The 12,433-nt window shown below is 38.7% G+C and overlaps 1 protein-coding gene across 1 annotated transcript; it reads right to left on the bottom strand.

Moving 5' to 3' along the window:
- Window positions 1–2,516: 2,516 nt before the first annotated feature.
- LOC110173817 (keratin, type I cytoskeletal 50 kDa-like) lies at window positions 2,517–8,734 on the bottom strand. Its single transcript, XM_055157858.1, has 7 exons — window positions 8,247–8,734; window positions 7,495–7,577; window positions 6,726–6,882; window positions 5,415–5,579; window positions 4,719–4,844; window positions 3,021–3,961; window positions 2,517–2,943 (listed from the first exon to the last, which is right to left on the bottom strand). The coding sequence occupies exons 1-6, from the start codon at window positions 8,631–8,633 to the stop codon at window positions 3,737–3,739; spliced, it is 1,143 nt and encodes a 380-aa protein (XP_055013833.1). The 5' UTR covers window positions 8,634–8,734; the 3' UTR covers window positions 2,517–2,943; window positions 3,021–3,736.
- Between the last annotated feature and the right edge of the window lie 3,699 nt (window positions 8,735–12,433).

The raw sequence follows: 12,433 nt of genomic DNA on the forward strand, positions 1-12,433 counted from the left end.
CTTCTCCACCACGACCCCTCCTCCACCTCCACCGGCTCCTCCTCGGCGTGTCGTTTCGGCTGACAGGATCCCGGAGCGTTACCAGCCACACCTCACGACATCTCGGCCGAATAGTGCAAGTCGCTCATGGTAGCAGGCACCCGCGGTTGTGCTTGAGTTTGTTCTCGTTCGGTTCTCTGGCGGTGTCGGTCCCCCCCACCCCCCGCTGGCCCTCCTTTCCCCTCCACCGCCGGGTTCAATCACGGGGAGTCCATGCTTTAGATTCGAGATGAAGGGCCCCTGTTTAGTCGGCTGCGCGCGCTGCCTCCCTCCGCGTTGTACGGACTGTGGATGCCTGTGGGGCGGTAGGCGATAGGCGGAGCCCGCTGCTCGCTTCCTCTCTCTCTTCACTCAGTCAATGGGAGCGCAGCCCTTGCTCTCCTCCTTTTTTTTGCGGAGGCGAGCTTACTCATTTGAGAATGGGGTCCTCACATCAGCATCACATGCATGCATTTAACCCTCACCTCATGACGGCCTGGCACTAGCTCCACTAGAATACTGTAGCCACCTGGAACACCGAGTTCCCACGCGATGTACTTTCTAAATATTAATAATCACTAAATCACTAAAAACATATGAACTTGACCAGGCTATAACTAGACTTTATTACACAAATTTTGTGTTCTCGCTAAAGTAAAAAAAAAAAGTGTAGACGGCAACACGGCGTTATTGGATTCAGCACCATGGACAGCAGCGTTTTGTCAAAGGATGAGATTTTTAGAGGCTAGACAGAATGACCGTAGTAAAACTGTGCGCGAAATAGTTGACATTATAGTGATTAATCCAAAGCATATTTTACGCTTGCAGTCTTTTTGTGGGAACACAGATGAGTTGCCTCATCAGCAGACTTTCAACACGCCTAAGTTTACTTTGGGCTCAGCTTGGTTATATTTAGTTCTTTGGAGCTATCGTTTGGATATCGTAACCTTCTGTGAGTCTAAAACTGTTATAGAAGTTTAAGATAGTGAAGTTGCCAAAATACGTAAACTATTTACGTAAAGAATCAATCTGTAGTGACTGTACTTGTACTGACGTGTACTGGCTTAGGTTGTGTTGATAATTTATACAAACTGCAAATTATTATCAATGAGCTTAAAATTCCCGAATCTGCCCTTCCATATCCCATACAGTCCTTCTTTTCTTCAGTTTGAGATGGTCACGCTTTCTCTGTCTGTACGTGAAGTTTTGGGGGAGTAGTAGGCTATAGTTTTAGAGTGCTGTTGAGTGAGTCATCGCAGCAGAGGTAGGTGCGTGCTCAAACGGAGAGTCCAATAATAGCCTAGAGAGAGTTACTACAGCGGCTCGTTAACATGCAGGTCCAGACTCCCGGGCTACACCGACCTGGCACCGCGCGGGCTCCTCTCCTCCTGGTGACGTCATGGCGGTGGCGTGGCGGAGAGTGTCCAGCAGATGGCGCCATTACACCCGTGCGTTACACAGAAGTCGAGTCTGCGCCGGTCTTCTCTCACCCGCCACCGGCCGCCGTGAGTCTGACGTCACGGAAAGGGGTGACTGTACGGCGGTGACGTCAGCTCCGTCCGTGGTGCAGGATTTTGTCATCATATACGGAGTCGTGACTGTTGTGGATCATCGAGAGCGTGGATTGGCACAGGCGCTGTTTAATGCGGACGTGTGCAAAACTTCAAAGGACACGCCATACCCACGACCCATTCCGGCATTCCACGTGAACACGCAGCAAACGGGAAATATGCTTCATTAGTTCATCTACAGCATTGGCCAAGTCAGTGAAATGAAAATCGTAACATTATATAGCCCATGCCAAGTTGGTTGTGTTAAAGAAACGATGTGAGCAAGTGAATTCCTTACTAGGGAATATGACCTACATAGTTTAAGGCTATGGGGCTGTGGCTTATTATCACATAACATACCGGACTACTACGATTGACTGAAGACTAAACTATACGGTGATTATTATTGTAACTGAATTTGGAGTTGGATATTTCTATTTTTATTATTAGCTATCTTACGGATCATGTGTCCCCACTTGTGCCTTTGCTTTAAAGATTAAACATAAATAGATTTTTGTAAGAAGAGTAAAAGTAAACTTATTTTTCTTTCCTTTTCACTGATGGGTCATATGTGTAATTTTGGTCTAACCATTAAGAAGGTCCATCATAAAAATTGTAAACTGTAAAAGCATCGGCATCTAGTGGACAAACGAAGCACTGCATATGTTCAACATATTTTTAAAACTCACTTGACTTTCTTGACTTTCTTCATTTATTACATTACAGGCCTACATCATTTCATACAGTAAAATGTGATGTACATATTAATAGGTACTTTTACTTTAAACTAAACCTATACAGCACTTATAGATTATTAATACAATCCATTTAGTACAATCTTACTGTCCTATTCTGTATATAAACACTCTGAAGCAACTGTTTCCACTTTTACAAGTTTGGGAATGGCAAAAAAAAGTCTTTAATAGACTCAAAAAGCATCAAACAAAATTATTGACAAAACATATTTATTATTTTCAACAAATCTCCATGTTTTTCATCCATAATTCTGAAATAAATTAGAATTTAATTTTACATTTACTTTAATAGCTTTTCAATTTTGCTCTTAACCAACACACAGTGCTATCCATTGTTAAACTGTAATCATTTCAGCACTGACTTCTTTTGCCTTCTATGGGTCTCAATTTTTTTGGTTATACACATAAAAACCCACCCATTGTTGCTGGGTTTCAGATGACATCAAAACATTATACAGGTTCAAAGTTTATCAGTTTATCTTTTGGATATTTCTTATTCAGTGTTGTCAATAAGCAAAACTACAGTTGAGCGTTGCTGCGCTCCTCTCTGCGGGACACTACCTTTCCATTGACGAGTTCTTCAATCAATACCACTGTTCTTTGAGTTATAACCGGCTCACCTGCAAAACAACAATATGTCAGTATGTTTGAAGAGGTAGTAGATGCTGATGAATTTGATTCTCAAAATGTAACTTACTTTTTACTTTTCTGTTAAAAGTAGAAGAGAGAAAATATATTAGTATACTGGTTTCAGGTTTACATCAAAATTATTATGATCAAAAAGGTAAAGGTCTCATATTACATCAAATGAATTCTTATGAGCTTTACGTAATTTCATAATGTTATTACCTTATCAAAAGCATACGGGGAGTTGGGTTTTATTCACACATCTTCCTTTATCATTAGTCTGTCTACATCTCCAAAGTTCAAATTGCTCTGTTCCACCCAGTGATGTCATGTGGTGGTAGTTTTCAAGTTAACAGCCTCCTTTTGCCTTTAGTTCAGTAGAAATGGGCAATTCCAGTGCTGAAATAGTCAGCCTAAATATTCAGGGTTTGTGTGTTAACCATGTGTGAATGAAACAAAACACAACTCCAGGTATATTTTTGATGAGGAAACAACATTAGATCAGAAAATATCATAATATGGGCCTTTAAGACAAACTTTTCTGTTGTGTAATTATATTAAAATAGGAACCTTTAATAGACAATAAACTTTATAACATGCAGATTCACATTCCTTGTCATAGTTACTAAATATTGATTTTATTATGACATCAGAGTAACTACCTGAATCCAAGTTGAACACTGACTAGCAGCTTTAAACATACTTTAAACTGAGTGCACTAACCACTCTGCCACTAAACTTCAACAAGCCATTATCAGTTTTTATAATTATACATCGATTGTTCTCTTACGTCACTTCTTCTCCATCCAGCAGCCTCCTGTACTCTGCAATCTCCAGCTCCAATCTGGTCTTGATGTCGAGGAGCATCTGGTACTCTCTGCCCTGCCTCTCGATGTCAGACTTCACCTGGCCCAGCTCGAGCTCCACAGAATCCACCATGCTCTGAAGCTGGCTCATCTGCAGACTGTAGCGTGACTCGGTATCACGCAACTGCTCCTCCAGAGCGGTTTTCTGTTAGCACAAAACAAACAGAAAAAAAGAGAGGGAGAAACACAGAGAGAGATATAAAGAGGGAGAGAGAAGGAGAGAGAGACAGGTAGAGAGAGAGGATAAAGGGAGAGGAAAGGAGGAAGAGAAAGAAAGAGACAGACAGAAAGAGAGAGAAAGAAAGAAAGACAGAAACACACAGAGAGAGGGGGTGGAGATATAGAGTGAATCAGAGAGACAGAGGAAGAGACAGAGATATATAAAGACAGAGAAAGAGAGGGAGACGAATAGAGATAGACAGAGAAAGCGAGGACAGAGGGAGAGAGGGAGGGAGGAAGGGAGAGAGAGGGAGAGAGGGTGGTGGTTAACTACAGGCTAATTGCATTGCTAATTGCTTTTCCTACTTGTCTTCCCACGTGAGTAGCCACAGGTCAGTGTATTGACTGTTTGAGGAGTTACATTTGCTAAAGGTCTGGCTCTCTGAATTATGTCTTTGTTTTAAACTAGGTTAAGTAATCAGATTACGTAACAAATATTTAATGGTACTGCAGAATATTAGATGGACAGGACAACTGCTTATAAGATGATTACTAAATAATATTTTAATTTTATTTTAATTATGTTACAAAATAAAACATTTATTTCGTATTTTTATGACTCTCATATTTGACCTAGATACTTCTTTGTCATTTCTTGGCTTGCTTGCTACCTTATTTATAACTATGTGTCACCTCTCTATATACTGCATATTGTATGTACATGCAGGTTAGTATCACATTACCAGGCTGAGTTGAGACTGTAGCTCAATCTGGAGGCCCTGCAGCGTCCTCTTGAGGTCATTGATTTGAGTGCGGGATACTTGGAGGGACTCTGAGCTGCTCGCCACTTCCTTGTTCAGGGTGTCAAACTAAAAAAGGGAAAAATGTTACATAAATAATATCATGAGAAATATGTAACATGCAATATTCAGAAGGAATGTACCAATAAACACAAATTTGCCTATGGCAGATTAATTAAAGCAAATTTACAAATTGTTCTAAGTATTTCAGTCATTATTGTTTGAAGATTTAGGCTATTTATTCTTAAAAACAGATTGCTTTTGTGTTGGATTTTACATAGGGCTGCAGTCCCTCCATGCTTTCGTTGATTAATCGGTCAAGAATGTCATGGAGTGAGAAAGAGTTGTGAATTATTCAGCCTTTTAATTTACTGTAATTTATGATTATACTAAATTATTATTTAGTGCACTTTAGGTCAGATATATGGTTGAATCAGGCACAGTTCAAGTTGAATTGACCAAGAATTTCTTTAGTTGATTACAGCCTTAGTTTCAAGTTGTCTGCAGTGAAATAAAGTAAAGGATCATGGTTTATGCAGTTCATTTTTATCATGCTGATGTAACACATTACAATTTGCAATAATGATCTGAGACTTTTAAAATAGTCATTATTGTTATATCTAATATTTAATAAGGCACCTTGACTTTGTACCACTCTGCCATCTCTCTGCGGTTCTTCTCGGTGATGGCCTCATACTGGGTTCGGATCTCATCCATGATCCTGCTTAGGTCCTCCTGAGGTTTAGCATCCACCTCCACGTTCACAGAGCTGCCAACCACCTGACTACGCAAGGCTGCCATTTCCTGGAAGAGAGGAGCGTAAGATCAACACACAAATTAACTAAATTACACAGCAAACATTGATTTCATTACTAAGCAGTGTGAGTGTAATAGCTCAGAGGATAGAGTATCACCAACCCAAAGGTTGGAGGTTTGATTCCTGCTTGGACAAAGTCCAGTCATCTTTTGGCAATACAGTTCACCCACCCTGTGTTGGTCGATTGAGGTGGTTGGTCAGAAAAAAAGATTTGCAGTCTACCCCAGGGTAGCTGAAGCTAGAGTAGCTTACCACCAAGTGTAGAGTGAATGAATAATGGCTATACTTTGAGACCAATCATGCAATCATAAGGTGACCATATTTCCGTTTGTGAAAACCAGGACACCGTACCATTATCGTCACTCAGCTACTCTCACCTGGCAAAGCTTTTTAATGTTTTTCGGTGTCCTGGTGAACTTTGAGGTCCCTGGCACCCCCACTGGACACCGAAACATATGTGCCTGCTTTGCACACTGTGCACATGGCCTCCCACTTGTCCTGACCAGAACGGAAAGCAGGGAATTTCTTGTACAAGTCATTGTTAAATGGGCATTGACAGACTGTCTGTGTCTGCTCGACCCTTCTGAGTGTACAGAGAGCTACGAGAGCCGGTCAAGTTAATAGCCCAATGAAAGATAATGAAAACCTGGACATTTCCATAACTTTATAACAGCCAGGACAGGAGGCAAAAAACGGACATGGAAAAAACAGATGTTTGGTCACCCTATGCAATCATGCTTTCTAAACCATCTTTAGAGTTGTTATATCTACTTATATGGGTTACTACAGTAACCGTCCCTTGCATAATTAAAATATTACATTAAAACACTGGATTTAGTTCATTCCTATGCATTTGATCGGACTTTAAATAATTCGTATTCATTTTATTTACTTGTTTGCAAAATGTCATATTGAAATAAAGTTGAATTGGATATGACAACATTTGGGACTTGCTTTCACAAGATCACAAGATAACAACACCTGTTAGCATAGTGCTATGTTATCTTTGTGAACTGGTTTTGAAACACTAGATATTTAAGAAGCATACAAAGTAAGCCCAAATGACAACAAGCAAATATTTGAATTGACTGTTGATTTCTGACCAGGATTTTGAACTTGTCTTGTCCTCTCACCTCTTCATGATTCTTTTTGAGGTAGACCAGTTCCTCTTTGAGACCCTCCACCTGCATCTCCAGATCGGACCGGGCCACGGTGAGCTCATCCAGTACTTTACGAAGACCAGCAATGTCTGCCTCCACAGACTGACGGAGAGCCATCTCATTCTCATACCTGTCAAAAAATGTCATAGTTAATTGGACAATATATACAAACCTGGAATGAGCCAAATGTAAATGCATGGAAAAAGAAATCTCATTATATAATTCTTCTCATGTGTGCACAGTTTTATCTCACAAGAGCTTGTGGCACAAAATATTGTCCTGTTCCTAAACAGTGTTAAAATACTTATGTTACTATATAAAAAGTTGTCGTTATGACAAGAATGAATTTTTATTTTTATGCTATAGTGGTTCTTTGGGAAGAAGTAAGCATAAACTATTTATAGATTCTAGAAATGGAACAAATATGTTTACATATGGGACTGAAACAAGAACCTCATCAAAATATAATCTTAAAGCGGTCAGAAATTACTTAAAACATTGACCTGAGTAATTCATTTAGTCTCCCTCAGCTTTTCAATGACATTCCACAGGGGTAAATGCTGTTGATACTATTGACTTGGTATCAACAAGCAGAAAGGTGAAGCGTCACTGAAACCTGTTACACAAGTCCCCTGTGTTGACTGTTACGCCCCTGCCCCATCGCACAGTAGACATTTTTCTATTTAGATGGACTATTTATAGTTTTATGTCTCTAAAAGGTAGTTTCTGTTTCTTGGCTTACTTGACTCTGAAGTCCTCTGCGGCCAGTCTAGCATTGTCAATCTGCAGCATGAGCCTGGCATTGTCCTGTGTGGCAATGGCGATCTGGAAAGATAATAGAAAAAAAATCATGAGGTTATTATGTCTCTGTGTGTACAATAAAATAACTAATAATAACAATAATGAAAGAGGAATAAAAGAAAACATTACATCATGTTTTACAGATGACTTGCATCGTTAAAAATAGAACCAGGAAGTTTCTACATTTGCTTAATCCCATTTGAATAAGCCAGACAAGCCTCATTGAATGGACCTAGGCTACCAGACTGTTAAGTACTTATATGAACATGAAAGCCTATCTAATATAGTGCTTCTAATACTACACACTAAAGCTAATAACAGTATTTTTCATTTCATAATAGTGTAAGAAAAAAGTAAAAAATTGTTAATAAAAGTTGTCAGATTTTGCCATGTCCTTTTTACTGACTGATATTTCTGCCATTAGCCTATTAGTTTAAGTATTAGACTAGGCCTATAGGCAGATTAAATCATTTTATTGTGTATTTAGTTAATTATTTAACTATTTATTTATTTCATTTTATTAAAAGTGTTCCCTTTTATGTTAAATTGATTGATAGATGCCTGTATTAAGTTGTCTAATACACCTTTTATGTATAGGCTTAGTGTTTAAGAATTTACAACAAAATAGGCCTATTATATTTCTTGAATGGAAAAAGTGAACCAACGAAGTTCATTTTATAAAAGTTATTTCACCTTTGTGCGCAGGTCAGTAAGGATGGCCTCGTACTTGCTGTAGTCCCGGACAGTGGGGGTTTGGTTTTCGTACCACTCCCGGATTTGCTTCTCTAATTTGGCGTTGGCATCCTCCAGTGAGCGCACCTTCTTCAGATACGCGGCCAGACGGTCATTGAGGTTTTGCATAGTGAACTTCTCACTACCGACGATGCCCACGTTGTCCATACTGCCGCCTCCTTGCAGCGCATAGGACAAGTCGAACCCTGATGCGAGTGGTCTGGTCGGGTAGGAAATTTTCACATGTGACCCCCCTGCGCCTCCGTACATGCTCGTACCCCGTTTGGTGGATGAGAAGGAGGGCACCGAGGAGAGCGACAGGGAGGATAATCCAGTGCGAAGTGCCATGGTGTCGGCTAGTTTTCCTGGTTTTTGGCGGTGGCTGGTCTCTGGTCCGAGCGGAGATGTTGCTGAGGCAGGCCGAGCGGAGTGCTTTATAGATCGGCGTGGAGAGGGAGTGTCCCGTGGTGTCACAGGTGGGTGGATGCTCAAAAACAATCAGGTGAGAAGAAACGGAGGAGGACTATGGGGATCCTACTGCTCTATTGAGAGGGAGTGGTCCAGGAATTCAGGTGTAGCCTATCTTTGAAACGGTCATTGCCAAATGTCAAGGCGTGCCAACAGTTCCCCATTCTCACATGGCATCTGATCTTTAATTAGGTCTGTTTGCTACCCTACATATAATTTGAGTGAGACTACGTAGGCTAATTTTTGCTGGCTGTGAAATATAGACTTAAGATACATAGCCATACTTTGATTGGATAAACTCCTTTGATTTGGAAGTCAGCTAGATAATAGATAATAGATAATAGATAATAGAATAGATAATAGATAGATAAGAAATTGATTGAGGACTTTTCTTGCAAATTTTTTACCCTTTTGGTGGTGTTTGGTGGCAGATTTACTGATTACTAACATATAGGCCTAAAGAGAATGTTTCTAAACAGAACACACATTTTTAACTTTTTATTTATTTAGTTACTGCGAGAGAAAAAATAAGCAATTTTGAAAACAGATTACATTTGGATAATGAAGCCTCAGCCTTTTTGTAGGCTATGGCCAAACCGTATCCAAACATATGTTGATGTTGAATATATGGTGGTAATAATAAAAAATGAATATACATTAGGATATCTGTAATTACCTCTGCGTGACTGTCAAGCCTGCTGAATTTGTCAAGCAAGACACAAGAGAATTCTAAAATCTCTTCCTGAGTATTTAGCACTAAAATAACAAAATGTTTCACTTGGGTGTTGTAGGCAAAAAGATCAAGGTTTTGGCTATGTTGTCAAAACAAATTAAAAAGTGATGATAGATCTGTCCTTGTGAATGTGACTCAAATTAAATAGTGTCAGATGGTAGTAAGGGTTTCAGAGGTGTAGCTATCTGGACCATGTTCTTTGAAAAGCATTGTCCAGATGACTTTACATTTTCTTCCGTGGAACACTTTTGGACTAACGAAGATTACACTAAGCCTAGTGTCTGGCTGATGATGATGGTTTGATAAAATATGTCAACCATGACTTTTAGTTCAACAAAACTCATGTTAAATTTCCCTTAGGGTTGTCAGAAGTATTGAAAATAAAACTAGTATTAAAACTAGATATTAATTTCAGCTGATATTGATACTAAAAAGTGGCATTCCCAGGAAAGGAATAAACCTTTCCTAAATAGATTTAGAATGATGAAAGACCAAAAATGTGGCTGTTTGCTACAGGTGTTCCAATCAGTAGGAGCAAAGAGGGTGCTCTTGGAAAAAAGGATCAAGACTCAAGACACAACGGATTCCAGGCACTCCAAAACAGTAGAAAAAGTAAACACATCACACGAGGAAAAATATAATTAAAGGCCTTTATTTGAATGGCCAAAGCCAACATGTTTCGACCTCAACTGGTCTTCATCAGGGCTTAATTAAGAACAAAGCATAGGTGTGGCCTTCAAATAGAACACATCAACCAATAGCAAGACTGGAGTAAATTGGAGGCAGACAAAACAGGTGCACAAAAACAGGACATGGTACAGGAAAAAAACAAAAAAAACAAAAAAAAAACATAAGGTTCCCATTATTACTGTTACCAATAATTTATAAAAAATTAAAATTAATATTTTTTAATATTTATAGTCTAGATCATAATTTATATATATATATATATATACACACACACATATGCATATGTGTGCATATGTATGTGTGTGTGTATATATATATATATATATATATATATATATATATATATATATATATTAAAAATTATGATCTAGACTATAAATATTTAAAAATATTAATTTTATTTTTTAATAAATTATTGGTAACAGTAATAATGGGAACCTTATGTTTTTTTTTTTTGTTTTTTTTTTTTGCCTGTACCATGTCCTGTTTTTGTGCACCTGTTTTGTCTGCCTCCAATTTACTCCAGTCTTGCTATTGGTTGATGTGTTCTATTTGAAGGCCACACCTATGCTTTGTTCTTAATAAAGCCCTGATGAAGACCAGTTGAGGTCGAAACATGTTGGCTTTGGCCATTCAAATAAAGGCCTTTTAATTATATTTTTCCTCGTGCGATGTGTTTACTTTTTCTACTGTTTTGGAGTGCCTGGAATCCGTTGTGTCTTGAGATTTAGAATGATCTTGAGCTGTATCAGAACAAGTATACAAGGTCAAATAGACCAGTATATGCCCATGGACCACTATGGAATCTACCTGGACATCTGAGGGACTACATAGATATAAGACCATATGGTTATAAAAGACATTACGATGATGAAAGACTGTTTTATGAAAGACTGTTTATGGAGTTCAAGATTTTTAGTATAGTGACAACACTAATATCCTCCCTACATAAAATGACTTTTATGTAGGGAGGATATTGTTTCTATCAACAGCAGTAGTTTTTGTTGTAATTCTGTAAATTGACAAAAATGTCACATTTTTATATAATGCTTTTCCACATTCAAGGTACTCAAAGCAATCACTCACCCATTCACACACACATTCACACACCAGTGTACACAGACACTGGAGGTGAGTTAAGTGTCTTGCCGAAGGACACATTGGCAGCATTCATCTGTGGGAGCTGGAAAAGCACCCCCAAAATGTGGGTCAGTGGGGTTGACGTCTCAACCAATGATGTTTATGTCAAGAGCAGGATTCATGCCACCAAATTTCACATCAGTGGACAAACACTCTACCAAGTGAATTTCTGTCCACCTCAAAAAATAAACACATTGCCAGTTCAGCTCTGCTTGTGCCACATTTTAAGTAATAAGCCACGTGTCAGTAATAATAAAAAAAGCAGAGATCACATACACAATGGTGCAAGTATCTGCCCTAAACTGGGTATCAAGAAATCTGAAAAACATAGTGAGTCAACATAGCTGTTACACAGTACATGCGTGCATTCTCTTTGAATGCTGAAATCCAATACTGAAAAAAATATATGTGTAGGCCTTTGCAGCCATTTGTACATAGATTAAGTATAAGTAAGCCTAGATTACGGATAAATTTGCTTTGACAACATACACTCATGTAGAGAGAGGCAAGCCAAAGAATGACCTCTCTGTGCCTCCTTACACGCCCGTACCCCGTCTTGTGGAGGAGAGCTGGGTAATTTTTAAAACAGATTTACATTTGGAGAATGAAGCCCTACCTTTTTCCAAACCATTTAAATAATTGTAATTTTTAATTTCTATTTTGAACAAAACTTGTCATTGAAAATGATGCTTGGTGATAATAAAAACATTAGGCTATCTGTAATTACTTCTCTTTGACAGTCATCTTTGTCACAGTCAAAACGCAGCCAAAAGAAATTTCCAGAGAATACAAAATTATCTTTCCTGTAGTTCTGCTTCTGCTGCCAAAATGGCAATAATAACTTTGCAGTAAAACTGAAAAATGTTTTACCTGGGTGTTGTAGGCAATACCCAGAAAACCCAGATTTAGAAAATCCTACCAAGGTTTTGGCTGGGGCCTTTGTCAAAAAAAATTAAAATGTGACGATAGATTTGTCCTTGTGGAAGTGACTCAAATTAAATAGTGTCATGAAATGGTAGAAAAGGTTTCAGAGGTGTAGACATTACACCGAACCTTGAAATATGTTTCAGTGATGGCTATGGTTTGATAAGACATGTCAACTATGACTTTTGGTTCA

Source organism: Boleophthalmus pectinirostris, unplaced genomic scaffold (assembly GCF_026225935.1).
Source record: "Boleophthalmus pectinirostris isolate CB_2022bp ecotype Guang Dong unplaced genomic scaffold, ASM2622593v1 HiC_scaffold_22, whole genome shotgun sequence".
Lineage (NCBI taxonomy): Eukaryota > Metazoa > Chordata > Actinopteri > Gobiiformes > Gobiidae > Boleophthalmus > Boleophthalmus pectinirostris.

Bases quoted from the DNA above. Each gene is read 5' to 3' on its own strand.
- LOC110173817 (XM_055157858.1), bottom strand. From the start codon at position 8,633: ATGGCACTTCGCACTGGATTATCCTCCCTGTCGCTCTCCTCGGTGCCC. The intron at 6,883-7,494 runs GTAAGCCAAGAA...ATTTTTTGACAG, and splicing joins GCAGAGGACTTCAGAGTCAA to GTATGAGAATGAGATGGCTC. The intron at 5,580-6,725 runs GTGAGAGGACAA...CCTCTCTTCCAG, and splicing joins TCAAAAAGAATCATGAAGAG to GAAATGGCAGCCTTGCGTAG.